General features: G+C 38.6%; 1 protein-coding gene across 2 annotated transcripts in view; it reads right to left on the reverse strand.

The window, feature by feature from the left end:
• Window positions 1-220: 220 nt before the first annotated feature.
• SMAD2 (SMAD family member 2) overlaps window positions 221-25814 on the reverse strand; it is a 42931-nt gene continuing 17337 nt past the window's right edge. The window contains exons 2-10 of one of the 2 annotated variants that reach the window (XM_026092220.1): window positions 15787-15876; window positions 14445-14638; window positions 13817-13951; window positions 10525-10599; window positions 9178-9231; window positions 7821-8033; window positions 5844-5981; window positions 5529-5673; window positions 221-2149 (exon numbers count right to left, since the gene is read on the reverse strand). In XM_026092220.1, the coding sequence (XP_025948005.1) occupies window positions 2026-2149; window positions 5529-5673; window positions 5844-5981; window positions 7821-8033; window positions 9178-9231; window positions 10525-10599; window positions 13817-13951; window positions 14445-14638; window positions 15787-15876 (1168 nt within the window). In that variant the 3' untranslated portion in view covers window positions 221-2025. The remainder of the gene's footprint in view (window positions 2150-5528; window positions 5674-5843; window positions 5982-7820; window positions 8034-9177; window positions 9232-10524; window positions 10600-13816; window positions 13952-14444; window positions 14639-15786; window positions 15877-25814) is intronic. The other variant, XM_026092221.1, reaches the window with a different exon arrangement.

The raw sequence follows: 25814 nt of genomic DNA on the forward strand, positions 1-25814 counted from the left end.
GCTTTTATAAACTTGATTTGGGGTAGAAACCAGTATCACTAAATAAACACAGATCCAGAGCCTTCAAGATAGCTGTACGAGAAGTGATTTTAACTAAATTATACCCTTCTAGCCACAACATGCAGGAGACTTGCCATTTATTCAGGTTGGTTAGAATGACTCCTGTCCTTCAACAGGAAATATATATATAGCAATTAATAATAATAAAAAACAACCATCATGAGAATTAAAACTTTTATTAGTGTATTCACATATTAGGCAAATGCAACACGCATGAAGCTTATTTCTTAGGTTCACAAGTTCTACCAATACATTAGTCTACTGGTAAAACTAGCACAAACTGGTAACTGCTTTGCCAATTTTTAAGAGTTGTCTGGCCCACTTTTTCAAGGCTTGATTTTTGGTATTGCTTCTATGCCCTAGTCATTATGGCATAAAAATATCCATCACTATTATCAATTCAGTCAACTGATTAAAAGCTGTAACACTGGCCACATTTTTGTTCTCAAAGCTAAGTTATCACTAGCTGTACTTACAAAGTACAGTACTAGTGTAATGGATGAAACAAYGGGAAAAACAGACAAAGGCAATCCTGCTACTGCCACAATAACAAAAGAATGACAGACAGCTAGATCACAAGATTGTTAGTAAGATGTATATTTTTCAAGTCAGAATAACCCTTCTATACAGTTTCCCAACCCTTCCCCAACCCAGACTTATTTGTAGAATATATTTCAGAGTATTTTTAATATGGTGCAGCTGTAGTGTCCAAGGGTTCACAATAACATGCACTGTCATGAAGAACCTAGAAGTCCTCCTTCGCTGGTCATACCTCAGCAACCACTATCCTAGAGGTTTTGCAGAAGCAACTACTTTTAATAACAAGGCCCATTATGACATAATGAATGCGTATGATCTGGTATGTAAGTAACCTATACAAAGCCACTCAGATCCGAAATTTAAGTTCTGTTACTGAAACACGTTAAGAAGCTGCATCTATTTAAAACCTATACGAAAGAGTCTAGTTTACCCTGGGAGAGGATCTTTCAAGGTATTTGGCTTCAAAAATTAAAAATGAGATTCTTAGTGACATCTGCTTAATTAAAATATACAGATATAAGGGGTTAGCCAATAACCTTGTATATTTAATCCAGTATCCAATGCTACTAAAAATTCTCATTCCATGAGAAAAAACACTGATCTCAATGATTCAAGATACAAAAAAAGTCCCAAATGCATCAGTGCCAGCAATGTCAGCACATCTATTGCTGGCAACAGGTGCACCAACTCAGATGGGTAGGGAAAAGTAGACTCCTAGTGTGATGGATACTTGGAATTAAAATATGAATTCATTTTAGGCCCCATTAAGCATATAACTTAAGATTTCAGAGATGAATCTCAGACATTTCTTTCCCTTCCAATGGAGGGATTTTCTTTTTCTTTAAGAAGGCAGCAAAAAGTTAAGCTTTTCTACGAGGAAAGTCTGCTTTTTATGTTTAGGACAACTCGAAAACCTGCTTATATAAAAAAAATATAAAAGAATAGAGGAGTAGAGTCTTGGAATTTTGAGAGATTTGCCCCAATCAAAAAAAACCAAACATCTATTTATGGGAACTAAAATGTAGAACAGCACAATACTGTGATATTTGGGATCATGATACATTACCTGTACATATACTTAACTATTCATGTTATTGATAAACCATTAGGACACTCARTTATATACCCAATAAAAACACCATTAAGAGTCTTTAGAACTGTCCCTTCTTCTTTCTGAAGAAGGCATTTCTATACACTAAATTTTCATCTAGTATCAGAGTATAGGAAACAGAATCCACAAGGTGCTTTAATTGATGAGACCTCAAGTGCTGTTTTCTTTCTTTTTTTTTTTTTTTTAAAAAAAAACCTTTTTGGATAGTAAACAGTTCATGGGGACCACACACAAATACTACGACAGACGAGCTGTTATATTAAGTCTGTTGACTGGACTCGATATTTAGCCCACTGGTAACGGAGGAAGGAGTTTTACGACATGCTGGAGCAGCGTACTGAAGGGGAGCCCATCTGAGTCAATACTTTGTCCAACCATTGTAGAGGTCCGTTCAGATGAAGTTCAATCCAGCAAGGAGTGCTTGTTACCGTTTGCCGCCTGGAAAATGAAGAGGAATAGAAAAGTCAGAAAGCAGCTTTGGTTACTGTAAAGTCCTTCACCACCTGAGCAAATGTTTCCATACATATGTACCACACAAAGATAAAAATCTGCAACTATTACATAACTGTACTAAGGTTTTTCAGATAGTCTTTGCAAAAACACCCCACATCTATAAGACATGTCAATAATTACAGCTATATATCTTCAATGTCCAGAATACAGTTTTACTCTGCAGATTAAAACTAGAACTGCAGCATTTGCTTCAAGTGCCACGCCAGGAGTCCTACTTTCAAAAAGAGATTCAAAACTGAAGCTGCTCTGCTGTTCATATCACAGTCAGCCCGACACAGCTAGTATCTTAATCTTCAAAGAGTTTGCATGCATAACGGAGTTTGAATTTAGAAGACAACTACTGAAAAAGAAGGAATAGAAACACTTTGCTCTGCACAGTCAGCAAGGCTGAATAGCACAATACTATCACAACCATAAGGTCTAGCTTTTTAGAGAAATTGTCAAGAGAAACGTATAAGGGAACCGTGCTAGATGTTGTCAAAAACACTGCATCATAACACAGTATGTGGTTACACCATGTTAAGTGATGTTATCTCAAAGGAACACCAACTTCATCTCTGATTTCCTGTATTTATACTTCTGCGTTTGTTTTGTACTGTAGCATCCTCACGCAAACAATTTAAGTAAAAATTTTATGTGTTTCTCGTCTTCTATATAAACATCACTGTGTTTTTCCAGATCACATGACATAGAAAGCCTCAGTAATGCTGAAGTGTTGACAGCCTTCATTAATTCTCCCATGTGTCCTTGTTTTAGGGATCTTTTATTCAAAATTCTTCCTTCCCATTTCCAAATTAAAGAAATCAGTACTGGACATTCTCTACCTGAGAAATCCTGTTATTTCACACTACCCACTCCAGGCATGGGAATTTTCCTGAACTAGAATGGCAAGACTACTGTTGCCAAGCCAGTTTTTCCCAGCAATTCTAGCTATTCCAAAGTCAAAGAAGGAGTCATTAAGATTGAATGACAGCAGATTGGTCAGGCACAAACACAACCCCTTCATTTTTAGCAACCCTCCGCTTTAAGTAAATCTGTTTATATAAACAGAGGAACTGTAAAGGCAGAAAAATTAAGCCAGCGAGAGGATGGATTTCAAGAGTTGTCTGTGGTTTTTGCATTTTCTAGGACGAGAAAGCGGCTGGGGTCTGTGCTCTCTCAGCGTTCTGAAAAACATTGTTATCTTAGCACTGAATGCCTATGCCAAAACAAAGTGATCCAATAAAAGAACAATCTAAACCACAGGAAATATAATTCCATTTAGTCTCGAATCCTCTCCCAAAGAAGGAAGTGCATTATTCCACCGCTGTCAACTCCCCTACAATGTGTTCCATAACATACTTCCTCAACACTTTATAACTGGTTTTGTTCAACTGCCCTAGCTCTTCACTAAACTGGCAAAAGAGAAAATAGTGGCAGTCCCTTAACAGTCTGCTCAAAGCTAAAACTCAGCTTTTTTACCCATGAATTTCCAGTCCACATATCACTACGTCTCTTTGCTACAATTACCTCTACTTAACTTTCTTCAGAAGATGATTCTGTCTGAACTTCTAACCTAATCCTCAATTCAAGCCAATACATATCAAACAAAAAACTAAGTACTGGTTTGGCTTTGCCAAAGTCTATGAGAAACATTTTTGACATAATAATGAAGCACAAAAGTTTTTACAAGAATGAGTGATTTTACCCCACTTCACCATCTATTTTGACRATTCAGACTATATTCATTTAAATTCAGTCGTGCGTGTAGTAGCAACCTCTTCTTGCTTTAATCACAACTGTAGCATAACCTAGAAGTTTACTGCATCAATAACTTATTAGCACCAYGTCAAACACATGCAAGGAAACTAGTACAGCATTATGCCAGTAGCCAATTTCTGTTCTCTTCTGGCAGTGTTTCTACTGGAGCTTTTTCAACCCTCTGATCTCTGGAGGGTTTACAGATTACTAACAACCAACATTTTCCCTTCTTAGAAATAACGTTTACCCAAAGCCTCCCCACTGCTCTAACACAGCACTAACACTCCATTCACTTCAAGTTGTCTCCATATCATCTGACTGATTAAGCCTTTCTTCTGTTCCAATTTGAATGTTGTATTTAATTACGCGTAAGTGTATACGTACTCCTTTTGAGTCAAATCCAACRGTTCTTTAAACTCGAGCCAGATTTTTTTCTTCTGTACCTCTTGCTAACAAAGAGGCACCAATTTATTCCATTACTCAAATTTCTCATTTCATGTAATTAGGCTTTTACAAAACTGGCTTCGCTCAGCCGAGAGTCCTCCCCCACATACTGATGCTCACATCTACGTGGATACATTACATGGCAGATAAAAGAATCAAAAACCCAGGATCTACAGTACAACCAACATGGCATCACTCAACTTCAAAATCAGGAATGATTTGGACTTAAAAAATCATTATGTATTGCAATAGGATATGATGTCAGATTTCTGTTCTTTCAGTGAGCATTTTCTAGAGATGTTTAAGGGATTCTTTTTTAAACCACAACTCTAAACTCTCCAAAATAATGAAATCTTATTTAAAATTGCTCAGTTAGTAGAAGTCAGATGCTTTTCTTTCCAAATTCCCATATTACATTAAAAACAGGCACCATCCTAAGTTAGGTTTTAGTTTTGCTAATAGAGAATACAATTGGAATCCATTCAAAAGCAGAAAAAGGACTATTTTTTTCTTCTCAAAACCCGTTTTTAGCAGTTTTACCACATACACACACAGAGTCATCTTACTCCTGCAAAGTTTTTTCCGCTACAAGTTCCAAAGTATTTGCCATCCCTTAAATGTGTGTTCTCCAGCTGTTTTATTCTGCACAATGGCCTTAGAGTCGCTCCAATTTTTTCCCTTGGGTACCATCTACTGAATCCAACATCATATCCTAACCAACTCCTTACACTCTATATAGAGCAGCACAGAGACTAAAACGACGGTAGGTTTAACAAATAGCAAATAACCATAGCACAAACATTGAAACTTCTGGATGTAGTCAGTGGTTTCACCACAGTAAGCAAGCAGGACTGAGCAGGGAAGTGAACTTTGATGACATTCCTTGCTCAACAGCTAACTTCCATGCAATACTAAAATCAGGTTACTTGTCTTTATGACTTAGGAGCTCCACAGTTGAGGGTGAGAGAAAGAAAAATTCATGCATTYAACCTGCAGACAGAGTATCTATAGTAGTGGCAAGAAGCCTGTACATACGGCTTTTGAGCCGGACAGAAACAGAGCATTGGCGAAACAAGAAAATGATCAACTCTAACTTTAAAAGCAAGGATTTTTTTCTTACCTGTATTCAGCTCCCCATCCTTTAACAAAACTCATTCTTATGGTACACATTCTAGTAAGCTGATAGACTGCTTCAAAACCCTGATTCACAGATTGAGCCAGAAGAGCAGCAAATTCCTGGTTATTAAAGATTTTTAGGTTGCATCCTACAAAGGAAAAAAAAAMCCCACAAAGTTAAAAAGGGACAATAATGTATACTCGCATTTGCTACACAGAAGCCCAAAACAGTGAAGAAACCTCTCCTAGGTATCCAAAGGAAAGCAAATGAATACATTCACTGGATTTTTTTGGTAAAAGATCTTTGTAGGCTACTAACCTGGTGGAATTTTGCACACAGTTGCAGGATGCCAGCCGTATCTTTGATTACAGTTGGGGCTCTGAACGAAAATTGCACTATCACTTAGGCACTCAGCAAAAACTTCTCCACCAATGTAGTAGAGACGTACTCCCCTTCCTATAACAAAATCCAAAGGAACTCCAGTTATGATATGACCCAAGTAGATTTACAAACAAGAAAGCTTTTTTTTTTTCCCCTTTTCCTCCAGAGAAGGCCAAGGTCTTTCTTTACAACAGCAACAGAAATCAGTTATCTAGATGACCACACTGTTGGGCTGACAGCTGTAGCGAGAGCAGAACACGATTAACTTGCCTTTTTTTTTTATTTTTTTCTCCTCAGAAACATACACCATTTGAAGGAAAAGCAGACAAATATTTGGTCAAGAGGTAGCTAGAATTTTCTAGCCATGTAACGGCTTGCAACAAAGTCCAAGCTAAGAAGCAGCGTTCATTCCCAAAGAACTTTTTCACTTGAAGAAATACTTGGAATTGGAATAAAAGTGGATTAGATTCAACATTATTAAAACTTATGCCAGCTCTAAGTGTTGTATTTGAAGGGGCACATGCCACTAAGACAATGGGAAAAAAGCAAAACACGAGTATTCCCCCTCTGCAGACTCCTCTTAGATGCACCCACACTACTAAGCAACCCACTGCATACCTCTTTTCCCTACTTCTTTGACAAAAACAACAGGACTTCATTCAGCCCTATTACCAAAAAAAAAAAACCAAAGCCACCCTACTGGTTACTTCTAAATTGTGATCTTGTTCTGAGTGGAAAAAAATCTAGATGGGTTATTCTGGCACAAAAAAAAAAATAATATAGGACGGATCTCCAAAAGAAAACTACTTATAATTAACAGGTCCTTTAAAGGCCCTAGTTTCTAAGAATCCCTCTACCTCTTTTCTTTTGAAAAACATTTTTTCAAACAAAATGTGATCTTCTCTTAAAAAAAAAAAGAGAGAGTGTACTCCTTACATGTTTGCTTTTCCTCATCATTGACCATTTTGATCAGTCAGCACAGGCATATCCTGGATTTCTCCACATCTAAATTTTATTACATAAGCATTTGGATTTGGGGTGGGAGGAGTCAGAAGCTTCTACTAAAGAGGTTTCAGTAAAAAAACAAACAAAAACACTAATGAACACTGCTAAATGAAAAAAGAATCCAGCAAAAATTAAAATATAGTTTAACAAAGAACTTAAAAGCAAGACACTGCATTGTGGTAAATGATATTCTTTATTAACCGTTTCAAAGAAAATCTTGGTCATGTCAAAACAGCACGTAACCCCAATGGCAGCTTTTCAAATTCCAGAAAAGTCGAGAAGTACTATATATGTCCAATCTGCATTTTAAAAATTAGAATAAACTGAGCAACCTTTTGATATTTTCTAATTACAGCTTCAATGTCAACTATAAACAACTCTGAACTTAAATGCTACCCAGGGCAGTGTGGTCCAGCTAGGAACCTGAAGGCCACAACCCGCCCACAGGATGCTTCGGTTCAGCACATCATCTTTCTCCAGAAGACAGAGAACAGCTACGTGAGCAACAAAAATACCCGTACAGCTGAATACTTCCTCCTGTGCCTGCTCTCAGTCTGACAGCCGTGACACTGCTGCTGCCACCAACTTAGAGACTACTGAACGAGGAAAGGCAGCTAGCTCCTTTCACCTTCAGCCATCACTACAACTCCTCCCTATTGCAACTGGCTGCTGTACCAGAAGCTGCTACATTTCCCTCTGGATTGGGCAGCGGTGACTTCTGCATCTTTCCACTTCTGTCCTTCCCAGGAGCAAATCATGCTCTCTCTGTCAAGCCTCAAGGGAGGAGCTCAACGGCTGGCTGCACAAGGGTGAGACGAGCCCAAAGCACAGCTCTGCCCATCCTGCTTCGATCACTTCAGTTTAATGGCTAAAATGAAATTAAATAGTTAAAAGATCAGTGATTTTTACCTATGTGTCGCCTTGTCATTTCCACTGTAGCATTTCTGTTTACATTGGAAAGCAGACCTAGACAAAACCGTTCTGAATTTGAAGGATCTGTAAAGCCATCTACAGTCAGTGAAGGTTGTGATGCATGGAAGGTTTCTCCCACTCTTTGATTCAATTCATAATACGCTATTGAACACCAGAATGCAGGCTCCGAATAAGTAACTGGTTGCAAGTCTAAAAAAATTTAAAAAAAACAAAAAACAATAAAATAAGAGTAATGGAGAATCTTAGGCTGAAAAGAAACCTCTCTGCCCTGTTACTTGTCTCCTCCAGGAAGGACAGCTGTGGTCTTCTCAAACTACTCAAATTAAATTTTGCTTGCCACCATTTTCATCTACCCCAGTAAACAGAATGGAATTCAATATTCCCCACAAGGAGGGGGAGAAGGGGTGACCTAATCTGACAACAGCTCATGTACTTCATTACATGTATTTTTGCTCAGCAAAACAGTTGAGCTAAACATAGTGAAAATTAGCGAATGCCAGATATTGAGGCACTTCTGTTGCCTTTCTGTAATTTGCAAGGATTTTGGCAATATTAAAGTGAAATTATCAAACACTGAACCACACAGAGGAAAAAATGATTAATACAAAAATGATGTTCATTTGTTTTACACTATTTCCACTTTTCTCTCCTTCAAGGCACCTCTAAATTCCTTTTATTCTCCCTTCCACACCTCAGTGACTTCCCTGTGCATCTTCAGCTTTCGCTGTTTTACTTCCCCTTTTTACCTGTCCTATTTACTTGCCCAACATTCAGAATGGCATGTTCCTGCCCCATCAGCTCCCCATTCCTTACACAAATCCCAGGGAATCTGATCTTCCCTAGGCATTTATACACACACAGCAATGGCACTTGATCAAAGCAGGTGGGTAGCCAACATGGGAGCAACTCTTGTCTTGTGCTCCCAGGTGAAACAGTGCACTAGAAGAGCAGCAGAACAGACGTATAGAGGGAGACAGCAAGTCTGGGGAGCACTAGTGGGCTGGGGAGGCTTGATGGCCCCTGAAATTTGGTATCTACCCGTAAGACTAGTTACAGGCTGTTGTCCTTTAAAGGATTTATGTTATAAATGCAGTTCCTGCATACACAATTGTATAACCCCTTCTCTTTGCTAGAAGCTCAACAGTTATAGAGGTAGACTAGCACTAGGTATTAACCCAATCCTACCACACTTATCATCAGGGAGTGAACCCAGAAGTCTCCTCCTACTACAGTTCTTACTTTTCTGAAAGTACATTTTTATATTTAATGTAATTACATATATAAAGAGGAGTGATCACACACACAGAAACGATTGAAAGTATTTCCAGCTTACCCAGGCTATGATTAACTGGGGAGAGAGTACTAGGAGACAGCTCTGCTGGAGATCCTGTTGGAGCAACACAGATTGTTTCAGAGCAAATGATTCTCGGTGTTTCAGACGGGAAGTTATGACCATTATCTAGGTACTAGTTTTACATTAAAATTCTCTGGAAATAAGAAACCTCAGAAATCCTACAACCAGTTTTCCAGCATGTCACATTCTTATTCTGAATTAAGATTACATTTAACCTTCCAGACACCTGGGAACCTACCCCTCCTTGTAAAGATTCTACTAACATCTTAGTGTCGTATTTGGCAGAGATCTCACTTCATGCACACTATGTGAATACATCTTTACTTATGCACAATATTTAGAATCCAGTGAGAAATCGGTGACTTCTTCCTAGTTTCAGTAAGAAAAGCTAACAAAAAGTGGACAAGATAATCAAGGYATTACCTCTCTATTCTCAAAGGAGAGGGTTTATCTCTAGAAAAGAACAAGCTGGACTTCCTCATTTGAGGAAACTATTCTTTCCTGGAAAGAGGAAGAAAAAACTCAGAAAAACATGGACTCTCCAATGCAATATGAGCACTAGTAGGCAAAATTCAGGTGCAAAGACAGGTTGCACAGAAACGTTCCTACAGTTACTGCTGAAGTCAGGCTTTTAATTAAGGTAGCTACTGTCACATAGTGGGAAAATATTGCAGTTCTTACATAAGTTAGTGCAGTTGATTCTAATTAACTGAAAAAGGTTGCTAACATTAGCTAGCCAAAAACTCTCTCAAGTCTGCCAGTGCGCAGCAGGARGTTCTTATCCAACACATTAACTATTCTTTGTCCAAGTCTAGAGTCAAACAGATTATCTAGGAACTCCTTCACACAAAGACACTACTATTGTTTTAGTAGACCCTTCTATACAAGTACTCATTTGAAATATGGCAAAAATTATAAGGTATCTCAAAAAGCAGCTTTTCTGTAACATTTTTAGGCCAACAGACATCTTGCCTCCAATGAACCTAACACCTTCCTGCTTGTCTTCAGCAGGGAAAGTCAGGGATAGGTTGCAAACAGTCAGCTTTCAAAATCTATTTTAAGGCTTTCCAGTGAAGACTTATTTAGATTTGTACGCTTTTGTTATGAACCAAATGAAATGTACTTAATATGGCACAACATGTTTTAAAAACACTCCCCTAGCAAAGTTGTTTTGTCCACAAAAGATTGATAGTGMTACTTTAAAGACAAAAGACCAGGTTACACAGAAGGCTACTACTATCATCATTTGAGCTGAATTCATGCCACCGTATAGATGGATCCCAGCTAGTAATCCCTATTCTTGAAAGTGGTAAAAAGAAATTTTACCTGTATCCATGCTTTGGTTCAACTGCTGGTCACTTGTCTCTCCATCTTCACTGATGTATCCTGGAGGTGGTGTTTCTGTCAAAAAAAGTATCCATCTATTGGTTCAATGACTGGAGAAATTTATAAGATTTAGCATTTTGGGTTTTTGTCCTCAAGTTGCCCTGAGCCTCATATGTTACTTGAACACTGAATTAGAATTTCACTTTTCAGGCCCTTTTTCCTTCCAGTAGGCTTCAGACCCATTAAAGGTCTTATTGTCTATGTAAGATATATTCTCTCTCGTATGCCTGTCAATTGCTTACTGGGCAGAGTTATATAATTAATGGACAATCCTTGTTTATTCCACACAATGCAAGATACTTTCACTACAATGAGTAACAATTTTGCAATTGTGATCAACAGCTTTCACATTTACTAGAATTACAAACAAGAAAACCATCTGGTGACTTCCAGAGAAAAATATGAGCTGCCTTATGTAGTATAAGTGTAGGATCAGATACCCTCCCACAGTTTAGAAGCTGCTAGATTTAATGAAGGCTAGCTTTCAATTCAGTCCCCAAATCCATTTTTCTTTAATACCCGACAGTTGATTTCACTCATTAACTACAGCTATATTATTTAACCAGTTTTTCCTGCAAAAGCTCTATTATTGTTATTATTATTCTAACTTCCAAGCTCTATAAAAATGATCACCTCTTCTTTCAACTAGCTTTCTTTAAAGAAGGTGTTCCACAGACTGAAGTAAACTCCGTAACAAGTTTGAAGCATTTTGATACTTGAAACTGTGTCCAATTTCAGAGAAATATCTAAAAATATCAGAGAGCACGGTTGTTCCTTTTCTCCATTCAAAAATTTACTTTGCAATCCAGATAATGAGTTAACCAACTGCCTTTCAGGAAATAATTGCCTTTGAACCGGACAAGCGTCTTTTCCTATAAATTAAAGGCAAAATCTCAATTTCTTTTGTGAAAGTGCTTGAAGCTACCTAATCTCTACTACTGCCATAGAATTGTCTTTGAGACATCTAAGAGATTAAACACATTTAATTACAATATTACCAAAAAGCAGAAATTTAAAGCTAAAGCCTTTTACTTGAGAATTAGAATAAAATTTTATCAATATGTCAGAGATTCACAGCAACAGAAGATCAGAATGAAGTCAGCAGGAGGAAACACAATTGATTAAATAAAAATGAACTGAAGAATTACCTCTTTTGTGCATTCTGTAAGACTAGTATGCTAAATATTAGAAATCTGTGACAAAGAAAACTCAAATGAGCATTTAAAAGGAAGATTACGGAAAACCTTTTCTAGCAAGAAGTATGACGATAAAAATCATACTGTTCTGAACATTTTTATACAATTCATTGTGACAAAGTGGTCTCCACCCATCTCTGAGTCACTTGTTACAGTTAAGCCCACAGCCATGGTAAAGGTCAGTAACCATTTCCAATCTAACCCACACCTCCTGTTTCCAGTTGCTAATCTAGGCTCTTTGGCACAGATAATTTCCATATCTAGTCTCTCTGAACAGAGATTTCCCCCACGTAGTACTATTAATACAGCTTTCGGGTCAGAGGTTGAGCACCAACACAGTTGGAAATAAATGCTCAGCTGAAGCATTAAAAACCCCTAGCAGAGTGAATGCTGCCAAAGTTTGGACAACGCCATTCAGCACATCCATAACTTCAAAAGGAACATACAGCCCCAAAAGGCCATTCTGGGCTTCCATGGTCACCATCTGCCCGGCAAGCATACATGACGTATGCCGTAGGTGAAACCAATCTCTCTGTAGACTGAGTATCAAGACAGTATTGCAGTGCAATACTGTTACCATGGTTGTTACTCTGGACTGCAGCTAATGAAAAAGGTTCTCTGTAGGAGGCTGTGAAGACACACAAGACTTATCAGCACCTGTTAAGCATTCAAGATTAGTTAGCCAGGTCAAATAAAGTAAGATTCCACAATGTGAATTGAAAAGAAGGGGGTTAATGGCAAAGAGAGGAAAGAACTCTACAGAAATTCAAGCTGTGGTTAGCTGCATAAGCATTTGAAGATCACGTGAATACTTGCAATCATCTTCAACGGACTCCTTGCAAATGACTATCTATAGCTGCTTTAGCTCATTTACATAACACACTGAATTTTCAAATGGTTGCTTTCCAGTAAGTTGTCTGCAAACACTAACAAAAGCCCTCAAACTTCAGTGGAAAAAAAAGTATATATAAGTTAAAAAAGTGACACCAACTTCCAAGACTTTAAATTGCTCTCAAAAGATCTGCTCTCCTTCGTTGGCAACAAACATGCCACTAATTAAACAGATCAGTTGTCAAATCCATCAAGATTTTAGGTGCCATTTCATTCTGCGATATATTTATGAAAATGCAAACAACATTCTGTTTAAGACATGTAGATATGTTTTGTATACTACACATTTTGAGCTTCAAGGTAGTAATCTTATTTTTCTAGAGTCAGGAACTGAATTTTTAGTTTATTCATCAGTTTTTGGATGCTGCAAGGTAGTTGCATTAAACACTAGTGAGAAAATTTCAGCTTTGCGTGGTTTTACACTCTAGGCAACTTCCTGAAGAGATAGGAAACAGGAAGTTAGGGCAGGAAACAACAGTTGCTCATTTTACTTTACAATATGGATGCATGCATATGTGTGCACAGTAGCAGCTTAGTCTTGATATTTGTTCGGGGTGGGGAAGAAGCAAACAGGTGGAGGAGAAATTATTTCACAGTTCAATTTTGTTACATTGTTCTTTCATATTAACAAAGGACAAAAGTGCATGGACACAACAGAAACAAATACGCAAAACAGACTTTGATCAGTTGCAACCTACAGTTAAAGAAAAAAAAATCTTTAAGTTGCCAGAACAGTAACTTAAAAGGTTTTCTCCAAATCATATATACGTGTTAAGAAATTGAGCAGCAGTTTACTACTCAGTCTCCAATATACAACATTTGGTAACCCCTATATGTTTGTAAAACAGGCTTAAAGCATGAGGCAAAGGTCTACTTTGTATTCACCAGCATTTTGAATCATAAACTAGCTTATTGTACTAACACAACCGCACATGTGGTTTCACACAGGATTGCGCTTTGCAGATAACCATGATCAGATATTTCGACAGGAATATATCCATCCACAAAATCAACAAGGTAAGAAAACATTTAATTTATTTGTGCATCTTCCACGCCATTTGATCACTTAGAAGGATGAAATTACCATCTCTGTTCCTATAGTACAATGTTGAGCATACTGTTTACAATGAGAATTAAGAAAATACCTGGTATGTAATTGCTCTGTGGTTCAATTCCAGCTGGAAAGTTAGTGTTTTCAGGAATGGAATGGGTATAGTCATCGAGAGGTGGAAGTTCTGTTAGGATCTCGGTGTGCCGCGGCACTAGTACAGGAGGCAAGACTGGGAAAGAAAATTTTAAAGCATTAGTTAGGCTCAGAAAACACATGCTTTACTCCTGCGAGCTAAAAGGAAAAAAATCTAAAAAGTCTAAAAGTGTCTTTAGATTCCTTGAAGATTTCTAAATGTCAGGGTATTATGTTTGCTACAGAGCTGCTGGCTACCCAGGTCCCTGTTGAGTGAGATTACCCCATATCAGCTAGGGTAAGTCATTTCCATTCTCATTTTCATGTTGGATTATACTTAGCCAACTGGAAATTGCTAGTAGTACTGAAAGTGTTTATCAAAGGCATTCAACACATTCATAAAATAAGGATTTTTTCAGTAGCTTTACTATTAAAAACTTTCAGTGGATAGTATTCTCAAAATCTGTATTTTCAATTATCTTGCAGTTTTGGCAAGAGACACATCATCCTTTTCTATTTTTCATTTAAAACATTATGCTGAATAGGTACGGACAGATGCTGCTATAGAATGGCCGAAGCAGTCTTCCTACCTGGTGTTTCCACTCTCTGGTAGTGGTAAGGGTTTACACATACTTCATCCTTTTTAAGATTAAAAGCATATTCACAGTTTTCAATTGCTTTAAGTTCATGGTGACTGTGAAGATCTGGCCAGCGCCACAAGCGACAGTAAATAACATGCGGTAATCCTTTACGATGAGATACCTGTAGACGGCCATCGAGAGATCTATATGGGAAAGATGTTGAGAAGTATTTATAGACTGCATGCTGTTTCTTAATCACCTAAGCAACAGYGTACACACATGGGATGGGTAGTTTGTTTATTCTCAGAATTCAGTGGATTGGCACTGTTAGTGACATTTATATGCTTGGTAAAAGGCTTCAAATGTAAGAAAAATGATGGTATCAAACAGCGCTTTAACTTATTTTTGAGCTGCACAGATTATTGCCAGTGAGTTTGGGGTTCATTGAAAAGCCACTTTACCTCCAAGTATTTAAGATGATTGCTTCATATACATTTTCTCAAATGCATGACAGTTGTTTAAAAAAAAAAAAAAAATCATACACTTAATACTCCCTTGAGTTTCTAAACCCCACAGCTTTGCTGTGGCATGAATGCTTTATGGCTTTAAGCATAAAAATTCCCACAGGACTGCAAATAAGCCTAGAAGCAGTCAGCTGCCCAAGTGATCCACATGGCAGTAAAACTGTAATGCAAAAAGCATGAAGGCACATCTTGTAAGGGCTGTATAGTTTATCTTCTTGACTTCATCTGCCTTGCTACCAGCTGAAAATGTTTTGCTAGTTTTAAGACAGACTGCATATGCTTACACAAATGCAGATGTTTATGATTGTTATGGGATGGGAGACAAACCTCAATACACAAATTAAGTAATGTGACATGAAAAAATAAAGACCCTGTTTAGAATTTGCCCACCATTAACTACTGAAGAATTTACAAACAATTCTTCAGCAGCTCGTATCTGATCCAATTAGCAAGATTTAATTGAAAGCTTGTGGCATACAAAGCAGTTTAAACACTTTGTAAGATTAGGTCTAACAGAATCAAGCATCTCAACTTTGTTAATGTAAGTACCAAACCACATTAGAGCTTGCGTTTAACAAGTCTTCCCATTCTTTCAACGGCACTGGCGTGAAAAAGGAGTACTCCAGAGTTAGAATTTCATTGGTCAAAACATCAGCTGAGAACACTTAGATTTCTATACTGGCAAGCAATTATTTTAAAATGCTGTACCATGAGAGGCCTAGGAAGCATTTTAGTCTATTTTACAGCTAAAGCATCCCGCTACAGACCCTCCAAAGCCAATCCCTCCCACAAGACTTCTATGATGCGAGAGAGGGCAGAATATTCACCTGGTTTGTTCAGAGAAGCTGTAAAGGCCTGTTGTATCCCACTGATCTATCGTGTTTGGTGTACTCAGTCCCCAAATTTCAGAGCAAGTGCTGTGCATAAATTGAAAACAAAAACAAAAAATTGATATGAATATGGAACATGGTTATTCAAAACACCATGATGTCAAACATGGAAAAATGTACAGAATACGTCCTTTCACATAGAAGATAGAGCATTGTTAGGTTTGCATTTAAAGTGGCATCTAATGCTATATTTTCTATATGAAGGAGACTATTAAAATGGAACACGTGATTCAAGGTAAATGATAATGTTTTTAAAAGGTGAACAAGTTCTCTGGTTTTAAGTAGTCAATACAGTTGTAATGTTCCTTAAAACAGGCAAAACTTCCTCAGCCTAGCTCTTAACAGAATTCAAATTTAAAGGGTAGTTTCTGGGTTGTTTTGTTTTTTTGTTTTTGTTTATTTTAAACATAAACTGATCTAACATTTCAAACGAACACCATGGGTAGCTGAAACCGTACTGTCATAGCCTAACTTTCAGGTACCACCACTTCAGCATCAATCTCATTCTCCATGCAGATACTAACTTGCTGCTTTTCCCAACACAGGAAAATTTGGACTCTGAAGAAAAGCATGTTATAGCTGATAATTCTCACTGTTTTCTGTATTGCCCTCGATTAAAGAACTAAACACTATTTTCCACAAAATGCATTGTTTAACAAAGTTTTATAGCATTGTATTTTAAGATTTAATTATAGAATAACAAAACTTTAACCAGTAAATCAAGCAGACCAGGAAAGCAGGAGGAAAGGAGAGACAACCGTTCCTTTACAGAACTGCTTCAATGACAAGATCAGAGCAGTAAAGAGAAAGGAGCCTCCAGTGACAGAGACAAACTAAGAGCAGCAGATTTAAGCAAAGCAAGAAAATAGTATAGGTTTGTAAGCGGGCAGCATGTTTTCAAATCATACATCAAGCTCAGCTCTGTCACAGACTTGTTCCGTGACCACTGGAAATGTTAATTTATTTTACCTAAGTAACACACAGCTAGACTTTGCATCTCAGAAGGGAACAGAATTTGTTTGACAAGCCCCTTACAACTCCACTAGCTAATCACAACGCCTGAAGTTTGACTGGTTAGTGCATTACCTTTGAAGTTAAGAGTCTCTGAAAAGTTTACCATAAAGAAAAGAGGCCAAGTTCGCCAAACTCTTAGGTATAAATACAAGCTTTGATATTTAAATTTAAGCTGCTAAACTTAGTTGATATACTTATGAGGTTGGATTCAGTGCTTTAATAAAGAAGTGACATTTTTATTTCTCCTCCTTTCGCAGGGAAATTCATTAATGGATTTCATTAGTGTTAGAGAAGACAGCACAGGACTGTACTTAAGACTACTTTTAGGGTTGACAACTGCCTTAATTCCATGGTTGCTTCAATAATATGCAAGCGTGGGCTACGGACAAAACAAATGAATAGTTCAGGTCCCCTTCCAACCTGCCCCACATCCTTATTTCTAACACTGCCCCAAGGGAGGCGGGAATGCTCACGCAATAGAGCAGCGAGCCAAATCAGAGAATTGCCCATCTGATCCCAGAGCACACGTGGTGGAAAATTAACGTTTTGCGAGTTACTTCTCAGCCAGATCAGTTCCTTTTTATTTCCTGTGGAGCTACACAAACGTGTCCAACGCGCCCCCCCCCCCCAAAAAAAAACCCAAAAACCCCTATGGCCTTTGACACTTCATTGATAACGAACACAAGCAAATCTTATGCTAGGTGACTTCTTGTCTTTTTGCATTGGCAAGACAGAGGCACATATTAAGGCCCGTTCTCTGACACGTATCCAGCTCTTCACAAGAGTCAACTATTCTGAACAAGCACCTCAACCCGATACCCAGACAATGTCACTGCTCTCAAGAAACAGAGTGGTCAGAAGAGGGATAACTGACCACTACGGGATCAGTAGAGCCTCCAACCTCGGCTGCATCACTGGTGCAAGCGGGACCCCGCCATGCAGCTGCTTCACAAAGCTTTTAGGACAACACATGCAGAAGTAAAGCCTTATACCCCTTGACAAAACCTGATGAACAGGAACAGTTATTTTGTATTGTTAACCTCTTCCCTCATCAATATTTGAACTGTCAAAGTTGACAGTATATTCCAAAACCTTTTCTGTAAAAGTGATCCATTAAAGAGGAGAGCAAAATCTCCATTATTCGGCAGCCTATGCGATATGCTGTCTTTCAGGACATATGTCTGCTTAGAACCAAGATTAGTATCAATGTTTTTACTGGCTCATCTACACTAGGGCTTTACTCCCTTTCCAATAACTCATGATCAAACACTGAAGAGCCTGCTGGAAATCACCCTCTATGATCAATAATAAAGTGAGCTCCACATAGCTTTTCCTGTCCACTACAAGAAACATCTGAGGAAATAAAGTGGTCTCCCCACTCTCCTACTCACATAAAAGATCCACTGCCCAAAGGGTTCAAGACTCCCTCGTCACCCAGCCAGCAAATTAGGACTCTGAACATTCACACAGACCCCAAATCAGAATGAAATTCCTCACAACCATAAAAAGCATGCTTCACAGACAGCACTTTCATGAAAGGCTACAGTTGCTACTCCAACACAATATGTTCATTCATATACAAGCAACAGCTTGATGAAGAGCAGACACTCCTGCTCATCCCGGCACGCTGGTGGCCAAAGGTGGATTCTGAAAGATATTTAAACCACCACCAAAACCATCTATTTGAAAGTTTATGCTTCCTATCTCCCTTTTATGCAGTAGAGAATCAAAAATGTATAGGAGGCATTCTCTCCTAAACCTGTCTTTCTAAATTGTCCCAAATCCCTTGCAAGATGAAGAGTCAGTCTTTGCCTTAGTCCATAAAGAATCTGGAAGAATCAAGGACTAACATCTGTACATATAAACTAAACATTGTCTGGAAACATTCCCAGGCGCTGGAACATGATCATGTACACTCAAAAGTAGCTAGGACATTCCCCAGCATCAGCTCATGCCAATGAGCGTTCTCCCACACAATTCCCAGGTTCGAGAGTCGGCAAAGGATCGGGACCACTGGCAGCAGGCAGTTCAGATGCAGCCCCCCCTGCCCTGGAAGCGAAGAGTTTAAGAGTGTGGACGCAGGCAGTTGTAAGCCAGTTGGCCTCAGTGCCTGGGAACATTCCCAGGCACGTTTAATTTATTAGGAGAGAAGTAGCCAAAACATATCGCCATTTAACCTTTAGCAAGCAGGCTGCCCTCAAACCAAAGTCTTGAAGCACCCTTCAGGCTTCATGTTTTGTAGAACAGGGATTTTTGTTTTTGAACCCACTGTATACTGCAACATTGCTAAGCCATCATTGTTTCCAAAATACAGTTCGACTCCTGTGTCCAAGATGGACTTAAATCTTTCCTGTGTAGACAGGGCTTAAAGATATTCCAAGCTACAAGTTTAAAACGAATATAATTCCTCCAGCCAGAGCAGACACTTTCCAAGGAGCATTTTCAGCGCTGCTCTCAAAACAATTTGACCTGTTGACATAAACAAGGTCTCAACTAGACAAAAGCTAGTATTTCTATCTTTTCAGTAATGGTTTAGATTAGCAAATCACCACGTTCTGTGGCTGCCAGCACTCCCAGAGCAAGCTTGCTTGAATACTAGATTGCTGCTTTTGCAGACACAACAGAATTGGCAAATTTATTATAAGAGACTTTAGGGATCTAAAGCATCAAATTGGCTCAATTTCCCAGATGTCTTAAAAAGTTCTAACAAGAGAAAGCTATTTCCTGGAAGAAGAAGAAACATTCAAAGAATACCTGCAAGGAAAAACAGCTACCCTTAGAGACTGAAGGATTTTCAGGGAAAAGGCAAAGTTCTAGTGAACATCTGGTTAAGCTGTTACACTAAACCTGGGACAGCTTAGTCCTGCAATCCAAATCTCTGGACTGACTAGAAGACAGATGTGGTGAATAAAGGGTCAGAGAGTTATTACTGGGTGGACCTGAAGCTACTTCCGTCGGAGCCTTTCCCTAAATGGAAAGGGTTGCAAGAGTTGGCATTGCAACCTAACTTTTTATCTGCTTATAAGGAGCAGCATCTCAGATGATATTATACAGCTCTGGCAAGAAAAATCTTTAATGTGGCTATCAGCATGCAACAGAACAGAGTATGCCTTCAATTCTTCCATTTCATCATTTCCTTTAACAGGAAAATCTGAGTTCCAAAAAACCCTACTCTGGGCAAGAAACTACCTAAACAGCAAAGAGCTGTAGCAATGCTTCACAATTTTGAGACAAAATGCCAAAACTGCGTTCCTTTAGTAAGATAGAAAATAGTGATATGCAGAAGAAAAATGAGGACACAGGAAGAACCTAAATATCACAGATAACCTAAAAAGTATTTGTATTACTCAAGTCTACATATTATGGATGTTGATACCAAGCAGCATCAATAATGCAAAACATACTGGAGGAGTAATAACAGCCATAAGCCTACTACAAAACTGAACTATGAAGTCCCAGTTCAAATACAGAAGAGTTATTTCTCTGCCAATAAAGAATGAACATGGACAAATGTGATGTGAGCCATACTGCTAAGTATACAATACGACTGCTTGCTTTGATGTATTACATCCCTATTTGAAGAATCAACATCCGTATGAAATTCCATACTAGCTAGATATAAACTACCCAGGATGGAATAGTCTAAAGTAGCGTACTAGAGTTACATTCAAGAGTCCAAATATACAGATGGACAACATCTGAAATGGAACACACTGGTCAAAAACAAATTCTTGCATTTGGAATATGATTAGGTGGCAAAGGACACTGACTCATCTAGGTAAAAAAGGCAACAGGATAAGGCTACCATTCTCAGTTTTTTGGAAGATGACCATTGCCAACCAGCATATTAATGATAATTCGTGATAGTACGACCTCATCATAATGAATACAGACAACCATTTGGGTTCTGGCTTGCGGCAGCACTGATTCCAAATTAGAAGCTTCAGTAACTGAAGATGCATCTACCCAGGACAATCCATGGCCCTCATTGATACCCAAATGCCTGCTAAAAAAGCCACCTCAGCTTGGTGCTCAACCTAGGTCTCTTAATTAGGTTTAGTTTCTCAGCACAGCTAAAAGCTAGATGTACTGATTTGCAGATCCAAGCAAGTATGCATAAGTGCTGTCTGAAGAGCAATGACTACAGCATCAAATAAGCTGCTGTCTATGTGTGGCACTGCATTGCAAATAGCCCAAGACATCCCTGTAACTTTCCCCTAGTGCATTTGCAAAGCAGAAGGACTGCTCAAATAAAAGTAGGGATTAAGTTAGTAAGTCTTTACAATGATTGAGGTTATAGCTGAAAGAATCTGAAGCCAGAACAATTTTAAACGGTGCTCTGCGTGAACCCAAAGGAATTGAACAACACTGTCACTCTCATGCCTAGGCTGGCGTCCCTTTGCTAATATAAATTTATTACTACTTTTTACAGTGACAGAATGAACAAAGTAACCATTCCACCACTAAAACTGTTCATGGCATTAGCCAGGCTGCATGCTCTAGTTACTTTTTTTGTACTAAATTCAGTGCTTGCAACAATACTACATCAGATGCAAGTTAGGCAGAACCACTTCAAAGATGATATACTTCAAAATGGTATATAAAACAGCAGAAACTCTACACAGAAGTCATTAAATATTGTCACACTTCATAGATAACTGGAATTCCATTTTATTCTTGTAAAGGAGTGGAATGGCTGTAAGCAGCTAAAAAGCAAGGAGTTCAGTAGACCACCTCCTTTTTACCAGAAGCAGAAGTACTAGGAAGAGAACAAATAAAACTACAAAAGCAAATTGCTTCACACTAGTCAAAGCCCGTATTACTTGGGCATCACTACAAAATGGTCTCGGGCATTTAATTTGCTTATTTGTGAAGTAATACACTGAATCTCTAACATCTTTCCTGACTCTATTGTACCCTGCAAAATCTACAGCCAGTAACATGTTTGTAAGTGAATGTTCAAGGCTGTCTTCTCTATTTTTTCTCCCAGATCTTACATTCATGAGCCCTTTTACCACTGAATCTAGTTTCTCTGTCCGCACCTATTCTGAGACAGTTGCAGTGCTGCAGTTGCTACTGAAAATAATTTTAGTAAACTGTAACAGTACTCCATTTATCCATTTTAAAATTAGAGTTAGTTTTCAACTTCTAAAATTCTCATGCAAAGGCTTCTGTACAGATGTGAGCCTGACATTTTCACTCAAAACCTAAACAAGAAAAACACAACAAGAATAAAGGAAGATCGGGTTTTGACTTGAACTGAAAAGGTTACTTAGTACAGGCACACACTCAAACACGTTCATAGTGTCAGACAACTACCAGCCTAACAGTCACAGCACTTACTACCTTGACTGAGATTTTGTTGAGGGTATGGGGAAGGGGGCAGAAGAGAGGTACAGAATTTGCTTGAAGAGCTACACCAAGCAGTCCAAATTTGAGGTAAAGCAGTGAAAAATGGTTACTAGATTTATGAAAGCTCATTTTCTCATAAGGAAGGTGCAAGTGACATTGCTTTATCATAGCTCATGGCTTCTTCTGTGAGATCTGCCTGAGAAATCAGAATAAAATCTGATTCAAGATCTGTATCTTGTATGGCAACTTTTATCTTTTTTTTAAATCTTGCTATGTAAAATCTTAGATTGAAGACTTTATATAGCAACATACTGGGCAGAAATCCAAGGTAGGAACACAACTATTTATTTCAGACTCTAGTTCATCACTAGTGCAGCTGGACTGAAGCTGCACTTGTGTGAAGCCACCATCCGTTACACCGCTAATGCTAACTTGACCCTGGAGATGGATATGAGAACTCAATCGTTCCAATCTCTTCTTCCAGATGACAAGAGGATTCAAGAGTCCGTATAGCTGAAAGGAAGATCAAAAAAGGATATGCCAAACCTTTGGGACTAGCTCAGAAGGTCCTGAAGATGACAGGTCCAGATGGACTATATAAATGAACCAAAGTCAGTAATTAAAAAGATTCATTGGCTTACATTCAGCATAGAAGACAGTTCTTACCAAATCTGCCTGATCATGGTTTCTTAATTCTGGGTTTCAAATGAAAATATGCTATGTGTTTAGCTACTTTTATACTCTGACTTGACAATCCTCTCTTTACACTGGCAATTAGCATTTCTCCTTACTACAGTCTGAAATGTCTATGTACCAGCCAGCAGTAACACTAATTATACTACCTGTCTTTGCAAATAGCATCTTAGCTAGCTGTTTGGCCAACTGGCTATACAAAAGCTTACTGCAAAATATAGTTTGGTTGGCCTAAATGTCTCAGCTTCTGAACTGTATGTTGCTCAGGGTTTATTTTCCCCCACACTGGGGGTGGCAGAGGAGAAGGTTATCTGCACTATGCTCAGTTAGAAAACATTAAAAGAGATCTGCATTAACAATGCAAATTTTAAGCTACCTTCACAAGATAATAGCTCCCCTACTCCTTTTCGAATCCTACAACATTTTGTGTCCCAGCAGAACTGAACAATCTTTTTACTTGCATTTCCATCATCCCATATTACAGTGACAGGATGTCACCTCTTCACTTAAATGTACATAACCAGATGTGCACGTTCATCAAATGGCACAAGCCAGCGTTACAGCAGTACATTCCTGCTTACGAATCACGAGAGGCAATGCAGGTCCTGATCTCCCTTTCTTAAAAGGGAAAATGTAAAGGTTCAGGAGCTGTTTAGTATGAATCAGGGTTTTATTTATTTATTTTTAAGTATCTGCTAGAGGGATGAGCTAATATATCGGTCAATGCTAAATAAAAAGCACGAGTCTGAATTCCTCTTAAAAAATGACTTAGATCTGCAGTTGCACTTATCCTTAGTAGGAGCTGGACAAGATTCTTCTCTGCAGACCTTTGCTGTCGGTGACAGACACTGCAGCAGAAAAGGAGATTACTGGGAAAGGAGGAAAAAAAGAGGACAGATTCTGTTAGAGTAGTATCAGCACCAGAGTAAATGGATTTTTGAACATGTCATAAATACAGTTGGGCAATTAGTCTGCTAACAGATTCTCCCATTTTTCAAAGGAGTAGCASAGCCTGGTAAGTCTAGGAAAAGGACATTAAGTAATGTCTAAAAGAGTTTGGGCTCCAGAAAAGAAAGCTCTTACATAACTGAAAGTGCAACTTGTAATCTCAGTACGAACTTAATGAAATGATGGTAACACTGGCAGCTGGATACTTAGCTCCTAGAATTATGGACACTTCTCCAGGTGTACCTTTTTTCTACTAGATTTTTTTTTTTTTTTTTTTTTTAAGTAATTGGTCTTATATACACATAACAGAAAGGCTTTGGTTCTGCTCTTCCCCCAGAGCCCAAAAGCAGACTTTTTTCAAGCAGAAGCAATACACAGAAAGACTACTTGTTCAGAACAGTAACTGTACCTTTTCTCCCTGCTCCCTCTCCCCCTTTCACACATATTGAGAACATACTGTATCCATGGAAGAAATGTTTATACATGTGCATATTTAGTGGAATACAAATCAGGAACCACTAAACAACTCCTCTTGATCAAGTACTCTTTTAAGAATAAAGTTTACATAAAATTTTATGCAATACATTCAAAATCATTACATCAAATACAAAATGCAGCATTTCAACTGTGGAAAATGACTTAAGTAATCTTCCTTAGTAAATGGATATATGCTAAAAAATTAACACATCAAAATAGCCAGAAAAGCAGGAGACACAGGATGCAATTAACCTCTCTAACACTGTGGGAAAGGAAAAAAAAAGTCATTAAACAGCTCTATTTACTTGATGTTAAACTTCGAGGATGTCCACAGGGGACGCACAAGTGGAACGTGAGATACAAAGGATGCTCTGTTACAGTCTCACATCAGAGCTGCTCATTGCACATTTCAGGGCAAGTTTCTTCCAGTTTTGCAGAGTGCCAGGCCAGCAAGCCGTCCTGACGAACAGTATAATGCTTCTCTTGCCTCTACTAAAGGCACACTTCTTCCTGGTCATATGATCAAAAAACTGCTTACAAAGGCAAAAATACAGATATAAGGCAGGCCCCTTCAAAGCATTTTCTCCTCCTCCCTTCTCCCAAATCCTGACATGCTAGCCCAGCGCTGTCAGATAAAATAAAGCAGCCAATGACAACCACTGCTACCTTTATTTTCTCTCAAAATTAGGAAATACTAGGAGGATAGCACCTTAAAGTTCAAGATTAACCTTTCCAGGATGCCATGGAAATCAAGCAGAAATAAAATATTTTCTTGCTGTCCACATGGACTGTTCAGATGCAGATCCTATCAAGGAGTCCGCAATCAGTGTTCAAAGTCAGGGGGAGCRTCCTGCAAACTTGTCAGCTTCCAAAGAGCAAGGCCAGGCAGGACACRGGGATTTTTTTCAGGACTGTGGTGTAAGAGGTGCAATACAACTGAGCCTCACTTAAGAGTCGGCAGGAAGACCAAAGAAGACAGGGAGCGTGCAGAAGCAGCCTAGGAAACCGTGACCCAACGACTTTGTTGGAAAATTTGCCCCACGGCTCCCTACTCCCAATGTAACACGGTTTGAGCAGCTGCAATGTGTATCGGATGAACTCTGAAGCAATCTTACTGGCGATAAGATGAACCACGACACAGACATTCCCCCACCCCACCCCGTGAAATCACATATTCAAAACGGTCACTGAGAACAGTGACCACTAAATCCTGCATCCAGCGAGGAAGGCAAGTGTACAACTGCATTTGCAATGGCAACTCCCCAGAGAATAGCCAGGCAGAAAGAGAGAGAGACCAGCAATGTGGCTCCCCAAGCTTTAGAGCTTTGGATGTGTGTTAAGATGGTYTTCTGAAATAACTTCAAATTGCTGCACTGCTTTCATTTGTTACACTATTATATGCAATAAAGGTTTTCTGATTGCAATGTTATTTTGCAGTTTCTCACAACATCTTCACAGAAATGTAAACACAGTACTTTGAC

Source organism: Apteryx rowi, unplaced genomic scaffold, assembly GCF_003343035.1.
Source record: "Apteryx rowi isolate R43461 unplaced genomic scaffold, aptRow1 scaffold_95, whole genome shotgun sequence".
Classification (NCBI taxonomy): Eukaryota; Metazoa; Chordata; class Aves; order Apterygiformes; family Apterygidae; genus Apteryx; species Apteryx rowi.